This window comes from Mobula hypostoma, chromosome 4 (genome assembly GCF_963921235.1).
Source record: "Mobula hypostoma chromosome 4, sMobHyp1.1, whole genome shotgun sequence".
Taxonomy (NCBI): Eukaryota; Metazoa; Chordata; class Chondrichthyes; order Myliobatiformes; family Myliobatidae; genus Mobula; species Mobula hypostoma.
In genome coordinates this window covers 35,085,649-35,108,986 of record NC_086100.1, presented here as the reverse complement: position 1 = coordinate 35,108,986, position 23,338 = coordinate 35,085,649, and the positions used below count along the sequence as shown (strand labels likewise).

The 23,338-nt window shown below is 40.1% G+C and overlaps 1 protein-coding gene across 8 annotated transcripts in view; it reads right to left on the bottom strand.

Moving 5' to 3' along the window:
* tnk2b (tyrosine kinase, non-receptor, 2b) overlaps window positions 1–23,338 on the bottom strand; it is a 255,079-nt gene that overhangs the window by 115,500 nt on the left and 116,241 nt on the right. Inside the window, exon 1 of one of the 8 annotated variants that reach the window (XM_063045573.1) lies at window positions 18,997–19,428. The exons of the other annotated variants lie outside the window; for them this stretch is intronic. Coding sequence (XP_062901643.1) covers window positions 18,997–19,059 — 63 coding nt within the window. The 5' untranslated portion in view covers window positions 19,060–19,428. Of the gene's footprint in view, window positions 1–18,996; window positions 19,429–23,338 lie in introns of those variants that run through there. 8 annotated transcript variants of the gene reach the window in all.

The following is a 23,338-nucleotide window of genomic DNA, read 5'->3' as shown; positions in this document are numbered from 1 at the left end:
ATCACAGAGGTTGCCAGAGTGAAGCTGTAAGCAACATCAAACTGCCTTAGGGGCCACGGTTCCGGATTTCTTCCTCAGGGTGAACACCCGAAGCCTTTCCCATGGGTCCATGGGTGGGTATGGCCGCCATGCAGCAGAGGTTTCCTTCTCCTAGGCAGGTCGCCATCCAAGGCTGCTGAGCCCCACCTGCCCGAAGCAACGGGTTCTGAGGCACCAATGGCCCGTCTTTGCCCCTTCGCTTGTCAGTAGACAGTTCCGCTGGCCTAGTAACTAAACCACAGATGAAAGCCAAGAGTTGGACTTGGTTGTTAGAGGCTGTTAGAGTCACATGCCATTTGGAACACTTTATAGGTAGTGGGAGCTTATCCCCACTACCTCCCCCAGCTATGACAACCTTCCTATCATTACATTTTACCTGACAACTATCTGTCCTTGAGGTCTATTATTATCCTCACAGTTCAAAGCACCTCCAGTTATCACTTGCCACTGTGGATATGGTGAACTTTAAGCCCAAGTTTAAGAAAAATTATTAACTTATGAGGATATGTAGGGTAGACTTCCATCTAAAATGAAAGATGGGCTTACATTATGTTATTTCTGTTATTTGGCCGATTTTCCATTCATACAGCAATAGCTTCTTATTTCATAGCCTACAATATTGATATTAAGCCTATTGTGTGTCATTTTATCAAACAACGTTGGGAAGTCTACATCAACCTTAAACAGGATAGATTTGTTTTCTCCAAATCAATATTCAGCCAAGTGACTACTATTGCCGGATTGTTTCGTAAGATTCCCTCACCATCAACAGTTAAATTTATAGGTCTGTGATTAATGGATTTATGCCTGTACCATTTTGTTTATGAACACTGGTCAAAGTTTTAAGATTTTCCAGTCCTAGGGCTTATACCCCGGATTCTATAGATGTTTGGAAGATTCTGGCCAAAACCTCTGCAGTTACTTCTTATCTCAATAGCTTTAGATGTTTCCCATCCACATAAGGCAAGCTGAATTAACAACTCACTATAACTAGCCTTTCTTTCAGAATCAGAATCAGGTTTATTATCACCGGCATATGTTGTGAAATCTGTTAGCTGAGCAGCAGAAGTTCAATACAATACAAAATATAGAAGAAAAAAATAATAATAAATAAATAAATAAATCAATTACAATATAAGTATATTGAATAGATTAAAAATCATGCAAAAAACAGAATATATATTTAAAAAGTGAGGTAGTGGTCAAGGGGTCAATGTCCATTTAGGAATCGGATGGCACAAGGGAAGAAGCTGTTCCTGAATCGCTGAGTGTGTGCCTTCAGGCTTCTGTACCTCCTACCTAATGGTAACAGTGAGAAAAGGGCATGCCCTGGGTGCTGGAGGTCCTTAATAATGGATCCTGCTTTTCTGAGACACCACTCCCTGAAGATGTCCTGGGTACTTTGTAAGCTTGTACTCAAGATGGAGCCAACTAAATTTACAACACTCTGCAGCTTCTTTCGGTCCTGTGCAGTAGCCCCACCCCCCCACCCCCCATACCAGACAGTGATGCAGTCTGTCAGAATGCTCTCCACGGTACATCTATAGAAGTTTCTGAGTCTATTTGTTGACATATCAAATCTCTACAAACTCCTAATGAAGTACAGTCACTGTCTTACCTTCTTTATAACTGTATCAATATGTTGGGACCAGGTTAGATCCTCAGAGATCTTGACACCCAGGAACTTGAAACTGCTCACTCTCTCCACTTCTGATCCCTCTATGAAGATTGGTATGTGTTCCTTCGTCTTACCCTTCCTGAAGTCCACAATCAGCTCTTTCATCTTACTGATGTTGAGTGCCAGGTTGTTGCTGCGGCACCATTCCACTATTTGGAATATCTCACTCTTATATGCCCTCTCGTCACCACCTGAGATTCTACCAACAATGGTTGTATTATCAGCAAATTTATAGATGGTAATTGAGTTATGCCTAGCCACACAGTCATGGGTATAGAGAGTGTAGAGAAGTGGACTAAACACACACCCCTGAGGTGCACCAGTGTTGATCATCAGCAAGGAGATGTTATCACCAATCCGCACAGATTGTGGTCTTCTGGATAGGGAGTCAAGGATCCAATTGCAGAGGGAGGTACAGAGGCCCAGGTTCTGTAACTTGTCAATCACGATTGTGAGAATGATGGTATTAAATGCTGAGCTATAGTCGATGAACAGCATCTTGACATAGGTGTTTGTGCTGTCCAGGTGGTCTAAAGCCAAGTGAAGAGGCATTGAACAACAGGAATTCTGCAGATGCTGGAAATTCAAGCAACACACATCAAAGTTGCTGGTGAACGCAGCAGGCCTGACGAAGGGTCTCGGCCTGAAACGTCGACTGTACCTCTTCCTAGAGATGCTGCCTGGCCTGCTGCATTCACCAGCAACTTTGATGTGTGTTTCTTGAAGAGGCATTGAGATTGCATCTGCCGTTGACCTATTCTGATGATAGGCAAATTGCAATGGTCCTTGCTGAGGCAGAAATTCAGTCTAGTCATGACCAACCTCTCAAAGCATTTCATCACTGTAGATGTGAGTGCTACTGGGCAATAGTCATTAAGGCAGCTCACATTATTCTTCTTCGGCACTGGTATAATTGTTGCCTTTTTGAAGCAAGTGGGAACTTCTGCCCGTAGCAGTGAGAGGTTGCACCACTCTTTTTCAATTTTCAGTTGACTTTCAACTACATCCCCCCATGCTGATACTCCAGTAGCAGCATCTGATGTCTTTGGTAAGGAAATATTTCAGTCAAACGTTCTGCCTGCAATTAGCAGTTTTCCTTTTGGTCTCTCCTGCTACAACTTGCAATTTATAGTTTTCATTACCATGTATTTCAATGTACTGCTGCTGCAAAACAACAAATTTCATGACACATGCAGGGATATTAAACCCAATACTTTTTCTGAAACATGCTTGTTAAATAGTTTCAAATTTCTTTTACGTTTACTGCTAATCTTCCCCCCCCTATCATATTCTCTCTGATTTCCTTATTTCCTTCATCAATTTACAGAATCAGCTGGTTGCAACAATTCTATTTGTCTCACAATCTGTTTTTAAATGATGCCTGGAGTACTAGCTTTTATTTCCCTATCCATATCTCCCATGTGCCTCTCTACACTGCAGCTTAAACTTTGCCACTTTTGATTACAACCTTCCAGTCAAGTATCGACTCTAATTAACCTTGGGCAAAATTGTTCTCATCCCGTTGAAACTGTCCCTTTTCAAATTGACCACTTTTACCTTGCAATACTCTTTATTGTTTCCCACACAACTCTAAACCTTTGAAATTATGGTGACTTGGATGTTCTTCTACCCAGCCTGGCTCATTTTATATAGGGTAATATAGGGGGCCACAGCACTGAGCTATGCAACCTAACTCGCCCATGCAGGCCAAGGTGCAAGCCTAATTGCTTCCTATTTGTCAGTATTTGGCCATATCACCCTAAAGATTTTCTGCAACGTACTTATCTAAAGGAAAGGAGAGGTACGTCGCATCCAGAGTTTCTATGGTTAATGGACGATTTCCCTCCATGCCTCTCTGCCATAGTTGGGAACCGCGTACGAGGCAAGTTACAGCAGTAGTTTTCCATTGCATTCTGCCAGGTGAGTTTCCAAAGAGATCATCAGCTCTTAACCCAGCACAGATGGAAAGCGTGCAGGGGAGCCAGCTGGATTCGAACTCAGGACCTTTCTTCCCGAAGTCCAATGCTGATGTCACTACACCACCAGCTGGGTCACTTATCTAAACGCCTTTTAAATATCATTATGATACCTGCCACAACTACTTTGTCAACTCACTCCAAATACGCACCAACTTCTGTGTCAAGAGGGTGCTCCTTGGTCCCTTTTAAGTCTTTTTTTTCCCTTACTTTAAACCTATGTGCTCTAGTTTTTGGTTCTTTTTCCTTGAGTAAAGGACTACGTGCATTCACCCTATCCATGCCCCCCATGATGTAATACATCTCTCTAAAAGTCACCCCTCTGTTCCAGGAATAAATCCTAGCCTATTCAATCTCTTTCTGTAACTCAAGCCCTTGAGCTCTGGCAACATTCTTGTAAATTTTCTTTAGATTCGTTCCAACTTAATGACATCATTCCAGCAACAAGGTGACCAAAACTGTACAAAATACTCCAAGTGTGGCCTCACCAACATTTTGTACGTTGCCTTCTAGAACCGTCCAGCAATACAGACTTCCTCACTAGACGAAAACCAACATGATTAAGAAAGTTCTCTTTACACATCACAAATCTTCCCACATCTTCTCTTATGTAATTGCTATCCCAGTTCATATCCGTCGTGTTGAAATGTTACATTATCATAATGACGGATTTTGAACAATCCTGTACACTGAAATATTGTTCCTTAATACCCCTTCCACTAATCAACAGCCCCTTGAATATTCCCAGCAACAGAATTGTTTATTGTTTATTGAATCTAATCAGATAGATCCCATCATCCCAACATGCTCTCTTGAATCAACACTGACATAGTCTCTCCTTTCTTTAGCACCTTTTGACTGGAAATACTTAGAACCTATTCCTTCCAATCTTTCAGCCAGGTTTTTGCTTTTGCAACATCATCATCCCAAGTGGTTAATTCTGCCTGCAGCCCAATTTAGTTTAATACACTTCCTGTGTTTTCATACCAGCACTATAAACTTACTTTAAGCATACCCTGAATTCTTTGAATTCCTTCTTGGTCTTGTTTGGCCAAAAATCTTAATTTCTTGCTCCATGTAATTTTATCTCTCCTGATTTTGTCTGCCTTTTTCGTACAATGTCCACCATCCTTCACAAGGAGTATTAGTGAACCTTCCTCCAAGGACACTGACCTCAACTCTGTTGAGATGCAATCCATATGCCCTGCTCTGGTCCCACTTTCCCCAGACCTGACTCCAAGCTTCCAGAAATCTGAAGCTTTTCCTCCTATATCATCAGCTTAGCCACTTGTTTTTCTGAAGCAACCGATATCCTTGTTGAAGTACTGTACAGACGTCAAAATAGTTTTTTAGCTATTGATTAAGAAAAAGTAAGCCAAGTGTTAGGGTAAGGAGCAAGAGGTTTAAAGATCATCAAGAGTGTGGTTGGAATCTGGTATGCACTGTCTTAATGGATGGTGAAAACAAGTACTCACACAACATGCAAGTAGTACCTAGACAGGCATTTGTAATGCATAGAAGATTATGAACAGAGTATTGGTAAATGAGATCTATGGAGACAGATACTTGATGATCGATGTGAATATGATAAACCAAGGGTCCTTTACGTTGTATGACTCTATCTGGAATAGGACTCAGAAGCTAGAGCTGTCACAGTAGAAATAAAGGTCAGGCAGCCCATATCTGAAACTTGCGCTAGTAGGATATTATACTGCCCTTTTGACCAATGTAACAAATGTGATGGATAGAATCCTTTCACCCATTTGTAGCTAGTTAGAAACACAATACACCTGACAATACAAGCGCAGCATTTCCTAACAATTTAAATTGTACGCCTTCAACATGTATAAAATCATGCAAGGCACTGTTAAATGAAAAAGTCAGTCTTTGTTTCTCTCATGAGAATTCCCTACAATGACTTGATACAACTGCATAATTTGTAGCAAATGTTTCTCGGAAAATGAAGTCAAAAGTCATACAAACAGGAAGTGGGAGTATCCAACTCACGAAATGATTAAAATTCGGCCCGAGTGAGAGCACAGAACAATATCTTACAGACCACTGGGCTGAAAACTATGAATCACAAGAGAAAGCAAATATAAATCACACATCACTTATTCGTTCAGGTCAAGGGATTTCAGCATGATGCTTCATAACCGTTAACAATGAATTTCATTTCTGTCACAGATTTCTCCCATGTGTTTGCTCATTTTGAGACTGGAAACCAAAACTAAAATCTGATTTTAAACAGTTATGCTAAGTGCATGAAGATACCATTTTAACTGAAAAAGATTCATTTGGAAAGAACAGAAAGTAGCAACCCCTAACATAAACCTTTGCCCTCTTGGTCAAAACCCAGTGTTATAAGTCCAGCTCACTGGTTGACAGATATATACGTGAATTGTTTTCAGAATAATGAAAGGGGTTGTGCAGAATTGTAATGCAAGGCTTTATTACCATAAAATGCTTTTATGTGAAGCATTTATCAGCATTTCAAATTCCAGCTATAACCAGAATAAATAGAAGCAAAACCCACCAGAAAGTAGAGCCATGCTCCTTCCCATTACCATTTATATGTAGTACTTTGAAAGTGAGGACCAAACAAATTTGAGGGGATAAGAGGGAAAGTTAAGGGGCCTGATGAGTAAAAGATGATGTTGGAGGAAGGTAAGCTACTGTGATTGCAGATGGATCGCGCAATACTTGCAATTCATTTTCATTTCATGCAATATCTAATCCTATTCAACCAACTTCCATTGGAAAAACTGGAGGATTGAATGAAATAAGCACAAGTAGAACAGAAGCTGTAGAAATCTGCTAGCACAAAAGCTTCCTGTCCTTTCAACTGATGTTTAGTAGACATGCCAAAGCAAATATTGACAGCAGTTTTGTGAGCTCCAAGTATTAAACAGCCTATCAAACCGCAGCCCACCTCCCCCAGTCATCCACCCACCAATCTCCTACCCCTCAAAAAGTCATGAAATTGAATATGGAACATCCTCAGCCTACACCCACTTGCACACGGTTCAGTAAATTCTGGTTCAATAACTTGCATAACTGGGCACTTATACAACAAAAGTACATAAATAGAGTCATTACTCATAATACAGCACTAAATGTGGATGAGTGAAGGAGGCACTTTAAATCCAGATACACTCAATTGTTAAAACTGCAATTGGAGTAGCAACATGACACTAGCTTTAGCGACACAGAATAGAATAACCTAAAGCAATGAAAGAAATCAGTGTATGAGTGTGAGATTTCAGCTTTCTCTGTACTAAAGCTTTTAATAAGAGGCAATGAATTTGCTGGAGCATAATCCACTTCTGTGCAGACCATCTTGAAGTATGAATGATGCAGCTGGGAGTAAAATGTTTTCCCTCCAGAAGCACAGTGCTGTTACTGTTTTGTTTAAAAAAATCACTTTAAAAAGCACTATGTGGCACATTTCACACTGTGCAACGGAATTTAATTTTGTAAGTATCAACCAAGTTTGTTATCTGCTGGACTCACTCTACATAAACAGTGGTACACAGTCAAAAGTACTGCACCAACTACTGTCTGCCCAGCAGGAAACAGAGTAGTTACAAGCAATCAACTGTTGAAGTAGACTATTCAACGCCTCCTCTGGCTAAATATTGTTGATTATGCAACCAGTTAACAAAACATGGCTACTGCCTCACTCATCTACACTTCTAATCCTTATGAAGCACTCAGGTTAAATGTCAGTAATTGCTAGGGACATTTGGTTTGTCATTGACCTGCTCTGAAATGGAAGGCAAATTTAAAGATCACATTAAATACAGTTAAAGACTGTACTCCACCTGTTAAAGTTCTTGAAATAGTTGAAATAATTCAGGTGGTAATAGTTCCAGTATATTTGGTGGCAAAAATAGGAAAACAGATTATTATCTGAATGGTGGCCGATTAGGAAAAGGGGAGGTGCAACAAGACCTGGGTGTCATTATACACCAGTCATTGAAAGTGGGCATGTAGGTACAGCAGGTGGTGAAAAAGGCGAATGGTATGCTGGCATTTATAGCGAGAGGATTCGAGTACAGGAGCAGGGAGGTACTACTGCAGTTGTACAAGGCCTTGGTGAGACCACACCTGGAGTATTGTGTGCAGTTTTGGTCCCCTAATCTGAGGAAAGACATCCTTGCCATAGAGGGAGTACAAAGAAGGTTCACCAGATTGATTCCTGGGATGGCAGGACTTTCATATGAAGAAAGACTGGATGAACTGGGCTTGTACTCGTTGGAATTTAGAAGATTGAGGGGGGATCTGATTGAAACGTATAAGATCCTAAAGGGATTGGACAGGCTAGATGCAGGAAGATTGTTCCCGATGTTGGGGAAGTCCAGAACGAGGGGCCACAGTTTGAGGATAGAGGGGAAGCCTTTTAGGACCGAGATTAGGAAAAACTTCTTCACACAGAGAGTGGTGAATCTGTGGACTTCTCTGCCACAGGAAACAGTTGAGGCCAGTTCATTGGCTATATTTAAGAGGGAGTTAGATATGGCCCTTGTGGCTACGGGGGTCAGGGGGTATGGAGGGAAGGCTGGGGCGGGGTTCTGAGTTGGAGGATCAGCCATGATCATAATAAATGGCGGTGCAGGCTCGAAGGGCCGAATGGCCTACTCCTGCACCTATTTTCTATGTTTCTATTTCCCCTTTATTATCTTGGGTTTTCTCCGGATTATTGCCTTTCATGTATTTGCATTACCATAAATCAGTGGACAGTGGAGAGGAGAGGCCTTTCCTTTTTTAGGTAGTCCCTCAAGAGTGAATTGTTTCTACTTCAGTTCTGGGGTACCTTGAAGACTATAATGCCTTTCAAAGATTAGCAGAAGATGCAGGAAATATTTACTGGATACGTTGTTTGAGAAGTGGTGTAGCCCTTCTTTATTTAATCAACTTCTGCATGCTCGCAAAGGATTGTGGGTGTCACCTGGATGCCTTTCTGGATGCTCTTCCGACATTAATTGGTCATGGGCTTGTTCCTTTGAGAGCGTGTTTTTATCAAGAAGACATTGAAAATATTCTTGTAATGTTTCCAGTGTTCTTTCAAATTGATGATGACACCACGCTAGATGGCACTGTAGTGTGATGGATATTCACTGTCCAGGGCCGGGGGGGGCGGGCTCTTCTTTCTTTTTTGACATTCAGCTTTCTAAACACAGCAGCTGTGAACTTCTAAAGATCAAAAGTGGTGTTATTCAGTAACTTAAACTTCCAATTAATATTCTTTGTTTAGCTGATTGTCGTAAACGGGAGCCAGTCTTCAGTTCTTAATGCAAATGACAAGCAGTAAGCAGTTTAAAGTTAAAAGGACAACTTTGTAAACAAGCACAAAAGATTCTGCAGATGCTGGAAATCCAGAACATATGCAAAATGCTGGAGGAACTCAGTAGGTCATGCTATGGAAATGAATAAACAGTCGATGTTTTGGGCTGAGACTCTTCTTTACAACTGGAAGAGGGAAGAAGCCAGAATAAAAAGGTGGGGGGGGGAGGGGAAGGAGGACACATTAGAAGATGATAGTTGAGGCCAAGTGGGTGGGAAAGATAAAAGGCTGGAGAGGAAGGAATCTGATAGGAGAGGAGAGTGGACCATGGGAGAAAGGGAAGGAGAAGGAAACCCAGGGGGAGATGATATACAGGTGAGAAGAGGTAAAAGAACAAAGTGAGGAATAGAAGAAGAGGAGAGGGAGAGGGTATTTTTTTTTAACTAGAAGGAGAAATCGATATTCATGCCATCAGGTTGGAGGCTATCCAAAAATACACGGTGTTGCTCCTCCACGTGAGGATGGCTTCATCGTGGAAAAAGTGAAGGCCATGAGCTGACATGTTGGAACGGGAATGGGAATCGGAATTAAAACGTCTGGCCACTTCGAAGTTCCGCTTTTGGCAGGTGGAGCAGAGATGCTCAACAATGAGGTTGTCCAATTTACCGTGGGTCTCATCAATGTACAGGAGGCTGCCTCGGAAGCACCGCACACAATAGATCAGTGGTCCCCAACCTCCGGGCCACGGACCGATATACTGCCACAAAGAATGCAGCGGTGCAGCGGAAGTTGGAACGCACCCAGCACATCTTTAAGAAAAAAGCCTAATTAAACAAGTTAATTAATTAGGTGCCGGGCAGCACCTAATTAATTAGCTTGTTTATTTCAGCTTTTTTCTTAAAGATGTGCTGGGTGTGTTCCGGCTACCACTGCATTCTTCGTGGCAATGTATCGGTCCGCGGCCCGAAGGTTGGGGACCATTGCAATAGATGATCCCAGCAGAATTACAGGTGAAGCGTTGCCTCACTTGGAAGGACTGTCCGAGGCCCTGAACGGAGGTGAGGGAGGAGGTGAATGGGCACTTTGGCCACTTGCAAGGATAAGTGTTGCCAGAGAGATTAATGGGAGGGACGAATGAACAAGGGAATCACTAAGGGAGCAATCCCTGCAGAAAGTAGAGAGGTAAAGACACGATGGCAGCAGGATCCATCTTGGAGATGGCAGAAGTTGCAAAAGATATGTTCAATGCAGAAGTTCATGGGGTGGTAGGCAAGGGCAAGGGGAACTCTAGAATTGTTAAGGTAGTGGGAAGAAGAGGTGAGCACAGAGAAGGAATCTGCTATCAGTCTTGAAGAAGGGTCTTGACCTGAAATGTCAACTGTTTATTCATTTCCAGATACTGCCTGACTTACTGAGCTCCTCCAGCATTGTGTGTGCGTGTGCGTGTACGTGTGCAAACAAACACTGCCTAAACCACAGACTTGCTAGCCCCACAGTACCTGGACTTATTACTCAAGAGATGAAGTGCAAGACAATGGTTATGTTCATTAGGCTTGCTTCAAACAATACAACGCTGGCTAAGGCTACGTCTACACTACGCCAGATAATTTTGAAAACGCCGGTTTCGAGTATAAACGACAGGTGTACACATTAAGCATTTTTCAAAATATCTCTGTCCACACTAACACAGATACTTGGGCGAATCTCCTCTACTGGGCACGCGCAGGACACACAGAAAACAAGCGAAGAGGAAACCGTATACTTAGTGTGCGTTTGTCCAGTTACAGAGTAGAAACACTTAAAAGGAATTGCTCTTGGCTCTCGCGCAGGAGGACTTAAAACAAAAAAAAACAAATACTGGAGCGTATGGAGGCAACCGACAGAGTTCACGGACAGTATGACCTGACTGACGACGAACATTGAAAAACTGACTAACTCTGTTGCATTAATAAAGCACCTTGTTAAATGTATAAAACATGTCTGTATCAGTGTTATCTTCTATTTCCATACAATGTTACATTAGGCTGTTACACATCTATTGTCAGAAAAGTACTTGCATAAATAGGTAAACCACCTTCATACAAGCAAGGACAGAAAACAGGGCAAAGTGAGTATATTTATTTATTCAGTAAGCTATGGGTCAAAGTATTTGGTGAGTGCGTTTCTAACTCTTCTGGCTTCAGTCTCGTTGCCGTCTGTTCTGAAATTGTTAGGTTCTGCGGAGCGCAGAATCAAATATCGCTGTGATGATTGTACACTCTAGTATCAATTATTTGCCGACAATAAAATAGTAATAATAATAATAAGAAGAAGAAGAAAACAATGAAATGCCGAGCTGCCGCCATCTGTTCCGGCACGTCATGACAGCGGTTTTAAAAAGCTCCAGTTACCCCATACACACTGCAACGGATATTAGGCGTTTGCAGATTTATTCACTCTGGAGACTGTTTCTGAAAATCTCCGTTTTCGGGGGATGAAAACGCCATTTTAGTGTGGACGGTCAAAATGAAGAGAAAAAGCTTCGTTTTCAAAATTATCCAGCGTAGTGTGGATGCAGCCTAAGTTGTTGAGTACAAGGAAGCTTGCAGACCGGACTGATAAAATCACTTGGCATATCAAAGCTGATTTGCTAATAGTTGGAAGATTGGTCTGTTCAGGGAATCAGCATTAATCGTGGATAGCTGGAAATTCTGTCCCCAGAAGCTTTTACACGTGTGAAAGATTTCTGAGAAAGTATTACATGTGTGAAGTCACCACGTGGCAAAGATACAGTATAAGTGTATCAGAATCAGGTTTATTATCACTGGCATGTGATGAGAAATTTGTTAACTTCACAGCAGCTTAATGCAATGCATAATCTAGCAGAGAGAGAAAAAAATATTAATAAAATAAAAATATTAATAAAATAAATCAATTATATACATTGAATAGATTAAAAAACTTGCAAAAACAGAAATACTGTATATTTTAAAAAGTGAGGTAGTGTCCAAAAATTAAATGTCCATTTAGGAATCGGATGGCAAGAGAGGAAGAAGCTGTTCCTGAATCGCTAAGTGCATGCCTTCAGGCTTCTGTATCTCATACCTGATGGCAACAGTGAGAAAAGGGCATGTCCTGGGTGCTGGAGGTCCTTAATAATGGACACTGCCTTTCTGAGACACTGCTCCCTAAAGATGTCCTGGGTACCCAAGATGGACCTGACTAGATTTACAACCTTCTGCAGCTTCTTTCGGTCCTGTGCAGTAGCCCCTCCATACCGGACAGTGATGCAGCCTGTCAGAATGCTCTCCACAGTACAACTACAGAAGTTTTTGAGTGTATTTGTTGACATGCCAAATCTCTTCAAACTCCAAATGAAGTATAGCCACTGTCTTGCATTCTTTATCACTACATCAATATGTTGGAACCAGGTTAGATAGAGATCTTAACACCCAAGAACTTGAAGCTGCTCACTCTCTCCACTTCTGATCCCTCTATGAGGATTGGTATCTGTTCCTTCATCTTACTCTTCTGGAAGTCCACAATCAGCTCTTTCATTTTACTGACGCTGAGTGCCAGGTTGTTGCTGCGGCACCACTCCACTAGTTGGCATATCTCACTCCTATACACTCTCTCATCACCACCTGAGATTTACCAGCAATGGTTGTATCGTCAGCAAATTTATAGATGGTATTTGAGCTATGCCTAGCCACACAGTCATGTGTATTTAGAGAGTAGAGCAGTGGGCTAAGCAAACACCCTGAGGTGCACCAGTGTTGATAGTCAGTGAACATTTCAAACTTTTTAGGAATGGTATCAGAACATCAAGGAAAATGACAGAAACACAGGGTGAACCAGAGTTCATTCCTTTTCCTTTGATTCCTGAAATGGACAACTGGTTTGTCTGCATCTCATTGGTATGTCTTCTTAGCTTATAAGAAATATAACTGTTATGGAAATCCTTTTATGTTTTAGAAATGGTTTATAATTTGGAAGTCTTATAAGATAGAAATCCTCACAGCTTTCAACATGCTTTAAGAAGATTATTTGGATTTAAACATTATCATGAAAAATAAATGAACTGTATTTAAATTACTTTGTTAGCTGGAAGTATCTCCTCCTTGGTAAGAAGAAAGGACGCACCACTCAACAATGGGTACTGACAGCTAAACTCGCCATGGCAAAGTGACTCCTCTTTGAAGATTGGGCAGCTACAGTATAACCTCCTTTTAGTGAGGATACCCGTAGCTATCTATATTGGATAGGGCTATAGGTCTTCATTCGAGTTCAGAACTTTGCAGTCAGCAAACCCCAATATCATCACAACAGACTGTATGGGGGACGTAAAGAGGTTTTTGGGAGAGTCTAGACAGGCCGAGTGACAGGTAAAATCATGTAAGTGGATGAAGACATGGAAAAATAACAGATCATTCATTTTAATAGAGAAAAAGCAAAGTTGTTTTTCCCCAAATGGTGAGAATTTGAAAACTGGTGTCTGGAGGGACCCAAGCAGAAGAATCATTAAAATTAGTATACAGGCTCAGCAAGCATTTAGGAAGATGGGCAATATGTTGCTAGGCTTTACATTTGAAGGAAAGGCCATTTAGTCTGCTCTGCCAACGATCTATACTAATAAAGGCATAGATGTACCAACTATCTATATCAACTTATCTGTACTAATTCCATGTTGCAGCTTAGTTGTGAAGTTTATTCATGACAAAGATTGAAGATATTAAGAAATATGGTACAAGAGCTATTATGTGCCATGATATTATTGAACTTTGGAACAGCCATGAGGGCCTAAATAACCTATGTCTGGTAATGATACAATGATGGAAATTGAAGCTAGAAGTTCTGGGGTTCAAGTGTCGACTCAACCACTACAGCAGACCAAATACAATTGGAGCCTCAAGAGTCATGATACTATAATATTGATTCACTTATCCCACAAAGGGATTTAGAAGCAACACACACAAAATGTTGGAGGAACTCTACAGGCCCAGCAGCATCTATGGAAAAGATACCTGCTGAAGGAGCTCGGCCTGAAACCTCAACTGTACACCCTGAGTTGAATGATCAGCCATGATCATACTGAATGGCGGTGCAGGCTCAAAGGGCCGAATGGCCTACTCCTGCACCTATTTTCTACGTTTTCTAAGTTCCTCCAGCATTCTGTGTGTGTTGCTTAGATTTCCAGCATCTGCAAATTTTCTCTTGTTTCTGAAGGGATTTAGAAGGCAGCATTTCCCCAAAATAATGTTGGTAAAACCTCTCCAAGGCTTTGAGGTGCCAGCCTTGAGCAGGCCATCTCTCTGAAGTGCACAGGAAGATAAAAATTATTGCTGCCAGGAAGAACATGATTTAAATCATAAACACAACAGATTCTACAAATGCTGACAATGTTGGGTAACACACAACAGAGCACCCTAATCCTGTTACGATCACGGCAAGGTGTGGTGAGTACAGATGTGCAGGAAAGAGAGGGGATTCAGGTGAATGCAGCATCGATCACATGGAAGGGAAACCTGCTCTTTGAAAAAAAAAGATGTCTCCGATGTTCTAGCACCTTATTTATCAGGCATTCTTAATCTGACTTCTGCCCCCTTCATTGCCAGTCCAGAACATCCTTGTCACAAAAATAAAGATGTGTAAAATAAATCCTTGGCAAGGGAAAATGAGACCAACGACAAACATATACAATTACTGGAATATCTATATGCAACTCTAGTGATGGCAGAAAAAGACAGAAAAGCAGGATCTTGGAACCAATCTGCTAATGAGACAAGCCAAAATTTCAGATCTGGCCATATTTCAATTACCTGCTACTTGGTCCAGTGAGCATTCTGCAGCACTAAACTCTCAAGTGCAGTGCAAATAGCAAAGGTTTGAAATCTTCACTTGGGCAGACTAGGAACATTCAGCATACAGGAAATGAAATGTTACATAAGTGGACGTGTACTGAAGAGGAAAAGAGGGTACTGAGTGAAAGAATGCACACACAAGAATCAGAGTACAGACTAAACTAGTCCCATGTCAAATATTTGCTTTCATAAACTAAATACTACCCTCAAATATGCCAACAAAAATCTGACTTATTTTCACCACAGTTTTGACTGCCCAAGAATTTACAAAAAAAACTTTACCTCCTCCTAAAAAAAATTAATAATGAGGTAACAGCTGCTCGGATATAAACTACATATTAGAGCTGACTCTCTCCACAAGCTCGTGCAGATCCATTGTGCCAGATTGACAAGATATAGAAAATACATCCACTGAGAATTAACACAATACTTGCAACAGCTGTGACCTCAACTAGAGACAGAATATTAGGGGAAAGCCAGCACAAGGACCTCTCCAACACAACAGACAATGTTAATGAATCACTCTAATGTTTTTTCCAAGAATATATGATCAATTTTAAGAGGGTTTTACAAATACTGATTCCAAAAAGTAAATTAAATCTATGTTAATTGTTACATTTACTACTTTCTACATTCTATGTTATCATAAAAACAATCACTGATAATAATGTGCCTAGTCCAGATCACATGAACCATTAGTATCACATATTAGAAGTTAAAACACAGCTCTGCTGATTTTTTGTTCCTTGATGCAATTACCAGGTTCTAAATGCAACCATCAAGTAAAAATAGTGCCCACTGGGATTCTACTGAGTGATACAGAAGCCGTTTCCACTCATACATGCAACAGATGAGTGGGAGTAGGTCATTCACCCTCTAGCTGCCTGAACAATCCCATGAGATCACGACTGAACTTAAACATTTATCCCACCTGATCATCTTTCTTTCTATTTAGTTAGCATCCTAATATCCTCCAAACCCCAGTTTGCCTCTTCCTGATCTCAGCTGTCCTCTCCTTTCAACCCTTCCATTTTCATTTGCCCATATTTCCCAGACTTCAGTCAACTAGCAATTGGCCTCTCATCTAATTTTGTCTGGCCAACTCATCCAGTCTCCTTCTCTTCCTTCCTCTTACTAGCAATCAATACTTCAGATGCAGCATCAAAAACAATTCAAGAGATGGCTAACAAAACTCTGCCAATATTCACGACCAAAAAAACCAACAACATAAAAGTACAGATGTCTCAAACTCAAAAAGACATTATAGTCTACAATTAAACAGTTTTCTATCCTTATTCTTTCCCACTTCACTAACTACCTCAAAAGCTAATTAGCTACGTGTGTATTTCCTCCTATCTGCAACACCTCCAACTCAGTTATTGAATTTCCTCCAGATTCTGTTTTGATCTAATCTATTTGCGTTGCTTTCAAATTCTTTCAGTCATTTACAACTCGCATTATCTGGACTTAGATGCCACTGTTGTTGTATTACACAACCATACTACTGCACTCATCTGCCAATAGTCTAAACGATTCCAAGAATAAACTACAAATTTAGCTGGTACTGGAGTCAGAGAGCTTCACACCAATTGACAAGATCGTAGTAAGCAATAAGAGGCAACCTTAATACAAGTGTGCCCTCGAGTTCTTCCATATCAATAACCATCAGAACATAGAACAGTAGAGCACAGCAAAAGGCAGTTCGACTCATTATGTCTGTGCCTAACATGATGCCAAATTAAACCATACTCATCTGGCTGCAAATAATCCACATTCCTCCATTCCTCTGCATATTCATTTTCCTGGGAAAAAGACTATGTTTCTCAGAGAATGCTACAGAAAAAACAATCCAAGTTTGCCCAATCCCTCCTTACAGCTAACACTCTCTAATCCAGGCACCATCCTGGTACTCCTGTCCTGCACCCTTTCCAAAGCCTCCACATCCTTTCTATAATATGGCAAGCGGTATTGCACACATTATTTCAAACGTTATACAAAGTTTTAAACGGCTGTAACACTTTACTTTTAAATTCCTGTCCTCAATGTTCTGACCAATTGCTTCCATAACAACCTTTGCATTTTTGTTGCTATTGTCAGGGCGCTATGGAATTGGATGCCAATATCCCCTGTACATCAATGTTCCAAAGGGTCCTGCCATTTAATCTGTACTTTCCCCTTACATTTTACCTCTCAAGGTGCAACACCTCACATTCCATTTGCCACTGCTCCACCCAATCAGAGACTATGGCGATGCACAGAGTGGGAAAACCTCATCTGGCAGGTTTCCACTGGGCTATGGAACTTCACTCTGGTTAATTATTTTCAATATTATTTTCCTAATGAACAGCAGGAGAAAAGTTAACATTAAATATATTTCTTCCTGCCTACCACATTCCTTGTATCATTTTGTTACTGAAAGATAAAGGAGGGATAATTATTCTAAATTTGCAACTAAAGACTTGACTGCTACCTTTCTGAATTTGAAATTTCTAGGCACATGGCTTGTGATATTTTGCCCAACATTAAAAATTATGGTTAACATGACTTCATTTTTACATATTTGCTGAGACAAATGAGTTTCCTTACTGCTATGATAGACAAAGGTAATTTAGACCAGTAGACATTTGGAGAGCCAGCAAGGGAAGAATGATAAAATAGTTTTATGTAGTATTCTATTTCTTGAATATCATTTACAAGTTCTACTTGGAAAGAGTACATTTGAAGGCTGGGTGAGGACAGGATCAATCTTACTAAATGACTATTTAAAAATGAAATAGTCAGCTGTTATTCTTTTGCACATCTACAGAATTAGCACTCTTATTTCAGATTTTTAATTTTCATTTTCTCTTTCTTAACTGAAACTATTCAACATACAATTTCAAAATATCAATGCTAAATACTCGTTGCCAATTATATAATATGATCTCAGTAATCCTCTCCCATTATATCCACTGCCCTATACTTAAGTCTGTTTACAAGAAGGGCAATTATGTATCAAAACAAAAATGTTGAAAATAATTATGTCAACTAACAATTATATACAAGGAAGGAGAACAATTTAATGTTCTGATCAATGATCATTTATTAAAGTCTGAAGAAATATTATCAACCTGGAAGATTAACTCTGTTTCACAGATGCCGCCTGATCATTTCAGCTTTTCCTGTTACAGTTGTAGATTTCCTGAATTTGCAGCTTTTTAATTTTAGTTGTGGATCAACTTGGGAAGATCTGACAAGAAAACAATATTTATTACTATTGCTAAAACATCTTTTATACTTGTATCTAAACTAATCACACAGTATATCTCGCACATACATGCAATGTTTGTGAAACCAAAGTGTTAAGTTATAAGTAACACCCACAAAAAACAGCAGGATCTCAGCAGAGACCTTGGGCCAAAACGTCGACTGTTTACTCTTTTCCACAGATGCTGCCTGACCTGCTGAGTTCCTTCAGCATTTTGTGTATGTTGCTTTGGATTCCAAGCATCTGCAGATTTTCTTGTGTTTGTTGAATTATTACTTGGGTGTTTATATTGTGAAAAACTGAAGTCGATGCTGGTGCAAAACAGCAGGCTACATTTGCAAAAACTATAACCTGAATATGTTAAGCTACACACTTAGCTTTTGATTCATTCATATTTTAGAACCTGTGTATATCAATAGCCATAATCCACTGATGTATATAAATATGCAGATTCTAAATGATGATTTTAACTCTGAAGTTCATCTTTCTGATGAACATTGCTTTGTATTGCTCAGGAATTCCTCCTGCATGTTAGTCTGGTGATATGCTACAATGTTCTCAGGACAAAACTCCGTAGAACTTACAGAGACACTAGGCTGCAGAACCATCTGGGTCTTCCTCTTAATCACCCTGGCTGGCGCAAATGAAATGCAGAGCATTATTAATCACCCTGGCTAGCTCAAATGAAATGCAGAGCATTATTTTAAAGGCTACCATAACAAAGAGCAATTTAACATATCTGGGATACTAAGAAGTTGATCTGTACACACTAGCGTTTTCCTTATGCAAGGTGCATGCGTAACAACAGTCATTTCTCTTTTCATAGCACTCATAGGCAGAGCAGCACATTAAATCTAGACAGATCAACATGACAGTTCTTTTAAAAGGAATCGTCTTTTAAAAAAGATCAATGCTACCGAGTAACTTACTTTATAAACATGAAAACGTGCCAGAAAAGGAATGGATCTCTTCAGCTTGTCAAAGCGACGCATGACTGTGTCGTGGTATTTCCCTTAATTTCTTAACTATCTAATTTAAAGCAAATCCAGTATTCCAAGTTATCCATTCCATTCTCCCTGAAGTAAAAGTTCCTCAGCTTCCTATGACATGGAACACTGCCGCATTTTCTCAGGGACACAATTTTACATCCCAACATTTTCCTTTTCCTTTAAATTATAATCGCCGAACTCACTTTGCATGCTCACTGATTGCAACTCAAGTGATTTCTTTTCCTGCCGATGGAATAAACAGCAGCTTTCTTCAATAACATTCGTCTCAAAGCTGTCATACACTATAGGAGTTGACTGTGTACTGAATAGTAAAACTGTGCTGTTCTGCTATTCAACTGCAACACAATTTGGACTGGAGCCAGGAGGTCAATATTAACTGGAGGATGGAGAGTTCATTTCCTGTGGGCCCCTCAGCTGATGGTTTAACAAGGCAATTCTCCACGCCTCCTCACATACCGCCAACCAAACCTCCCCCCCCCCCCGCTGCATCACCCTCCAACCAGTAGAGGAGCTCACAAGATAAAGCAGTGCTGCACTTCAATTCTGCATTTAAAGCCGGAGAACAGCAACCTGTATTTACATGTAATAGCCCACTGAAATCAGTCCAAAATGGAAAAACCCTCAGCTGGGAACAGTCTAGTACCCATTCAATTTGAAAAGGATGTTTTTAAAGATGACAATTGTTCTTTATCCTTTAAAAGGGCCAACTATCGAACATGTTATCACATTCACATTACGTTTTCAATGTAACGTACACTGAGCTGCGCATCTGTAAAGAAAGATCGGCTTACTTTAATAAAATAGAAGAGTTTTAAATGATTTACAACCTTCAGTAAGCACTTTCGACAGTACTGAGAACAGAGGAAAAGAAAGTGCCGTAAAGTGAAAGATGGAGCAACAGCACAGGCATCAAAAATGTGAAGCTGCTGATCTGCTAGCCACCCACCACTAAAAACAAACAAGAAAACTGCTCTGCTACTCTACCCGCGGGCACAAGGAGGAAAGCCCCGGAAGACTTCGAGAATGGGAGGAGTGGAAATTAAACGATAGGATCAGGAGCATGAAAAATAGACTTTGTGGGCAGCTTGTTAACAGTATACAATTGTAATACAATTGTAATATATAATTGTAATACAATTTCTATTACAAATTAAAACAATCCTTAAACTTGATAACACTACAGATCCCAAATCTAATTCTACTGCCGTTTTCGGAAGAATGGAGTAAAATTTTATTTAGAGCGAAATTCTAAAGTAATTACCTAACTATCTGAACACCAACAGCCTTGACTGGAGATAGCACAAATGCATGGTATTTAAGCATATTCTTCAAGTACATAAAATCTCAGGCAACTGCTTCTGGAGGGATTCAGAAATACTTGCGCTAAACACAGTTGCATCTTGCCTCGGTTTCAAGATGCTACTATTGTTACCTTCCAATAAAGAAGCTATTATACAGATTTGACAATATAATTTACTTGCAAAATAAAAGTGAGGCATTCAGACTCTTTCAGAAAGTAATCAATGATACATAATAATAAAAGCACTTACCTGTGGCAAAACCAATGCACAAAAATGAATTTTTAAAAAGGCAGAGATCAAATCAGACATGGTGCAAGTACCACAGAAGTGGTATTTCTCAGACAATGCGTTGAATACACAATGAAGTCTTCATGGGAAAAGTTGTGAACAAATGTGATGTGAGAATAAATAAAACCAGTTCACTAACACCCCCCCATTCACTGTTCCCCACTATTCTCCCTTCCATTTTATCTATATCAATTTGCATCATTTTCTCCTTTCTCTTACCTCATATTCTCCTCAATATTCAAATGTCTCTTCCCCCTCTTCTCAGCCATTAACATTCTCTGTCCTAATGCACAGAGAACTTGCAACAGGATAAGTGATGTAATGACACAAACAGAAATAATGAGCATCATCACATTATAGCAGAGAGCTGGCTGTAAGGTGACAATTTAGGTGAAGAAGAGGTACAGCGAAGGTCAGACATTACTGGTATATGCAGTAAAATGTCAAAACCATAACAGCGCAAAAATGGACCCTCTTGACCCACCTCAACCACACCGCCGTAATGCCTATCTATGCTAGTCCCATTTATCTGCATTAGATCCATATAACCTTATGTCTTTTCTTTTCAGGGCCTGTCCAAATGTCTTTTAAATGTTGTAATTATATCGGCCGCTACCACCTCCTTTAGCATCCTCTTCTGGATAACCTTATGTGGAAAGACTTGCCACTCAGAGCTCCAATAACTTTCTCCCTTCTCAGGGACTAACAACTGTAATAGTACAGGACCGATCCCAGTATTATGGTCACTCAGGTAAAGGAAATTTAATAAAAATAAAAATTGTTCATGCAGAATTTATGTGAAAATAGGTAAACAAAAAGATTTGTTTTTCAACTCCTGTTTCTTGAAGGATGTGCAGATGACACAGCTTCACATTACAGAAAACTGCAATATACACCAACTAGGTCTTGCACCACCAACCCCTCAACCCCCTAGTAACATGAAGTTTGCCTGTATAACAAGAAAGGTATGTAATAAACAAGGACAAGTTTAATTCTCTTACAGATTAGACAAATCACCAGGAAAAAATCTGGCAAATTTATGAAGGCTGTCAAGTCCTCCAGGTCTGATGGTCAGCACCCGGGGTCTCAAAGGAAGTGGTTGTGTGTAATATAGTCTACCAAAATTCCCCAACTTCTGGCTTGGCCCCCAAGCACCACAAAACCACAAATGTAACACCACTATTTTAAAAAAGAGGGAGAAAGAAAGCATGAAATTATAGCCCACTACCCTAACATCTGTCCTTAGATCTGTGCTGGAATCTATTATTATGGGCAGGACATTTGGAAAATCATAAACTAATCAAGCAGAAGTCAATATGATTTATGAAATTTAAACATTTCAAAAAATTACTGTTGATCATTAACAATGAAACAGTCTTGATAAAGTGGAACCAGTATGATTTGTAGCACATTTGGATTTCCAGAAGGCACACAATAAAGTGATATACAAATTGTGCAACATAGTTAACTACAATATATGTTAGCACAGAAAAGAGCTAACTAACAGAAAAAAAGGGTATTGGAATAAATGAATCATTTTTGAATCTACACAATTCATGAATTCACCGATGACAACATTGTTCTTGGTAGGAGCTCAGATTATGATGAAGAAAGTTACAAAGTGAGAAAGATCATCTGTTTGAGTGATGTTACAACAACAAACTGCCACTCAAAGCCAGCAAGAACAAGGAACTGATTGTGGGCTTCAGCAAGGGGAAGTCTGAACGTGCCCCAATCCTCACTGAAGGGTCAGTAGTAGAATGGGTGAGCAGTTTCAAGTGTCTGGGCGTCAACATCTCACAGGATCTAACCTAGCCCCAACAAATTGATGTAATCATGAAAGCGGCACATCCTGGCTCTACTTCATTAGGAGTTTGAGGAAATTTGGAATATCTCAAGAGACTCTCAATATGTCCACAAATGTATGGTAGAGAGAATTCTCACTGTTTGCATCAGAGCCTGGTATGGAGGCTCCAATGCACAGGATCACAAGAGGCTGCAGAACATTATAGACTTTAAGAGCTTCATTACAAGCACAACCCTCCCCAGCATCAAGGACATATTCAAGAAGTGGTGCCTGAAGGGGCAGCATTCATCACCAAGAACTCTCACCATCCAGGATGTGCCCTCTTCTCACTACTACCATCAGGGAGGTGGTACAGGAGCCTGAAGACCCACAGTCAATGATTCAAGAATTTTTCTTCCCTCTGCCATCAGATTTCTGAATGGTCCATGAACTCATGAATACTACTTCATTACTCCTTTTGTTTTGTATTACTTATCTTTGTAATTGAGTAATTTTATATCTTTGCATTGTACTGCTGCTGCAAAATAACAATTTCACAGTGATAATAAATCAGCTTCTAATTCTGAATGCAGAATACAGTTTTGGTCTCTGTATCTAAGGAAGGACGTGCTTGTATTGGTGACAGTGTAGCAAGGATCATTCCTCAAATGGATTTGATACAAAAGGCTGAGTACATTGAGCATATCTCATTAGAATGTAAAAAAAAATGACAGGTTATTTTCTGTAACATACAAGATGCTAAGGAAGACTGACGGTATGGATGCTGAGAGGATATTTTCCTTCATGAGGTTTCTAGAATGAGGGAGCAGTTTTAGAATAAGGATAATCTAAAAGCAGAAAATGCTGAAAATACTGTGTCGGGCAG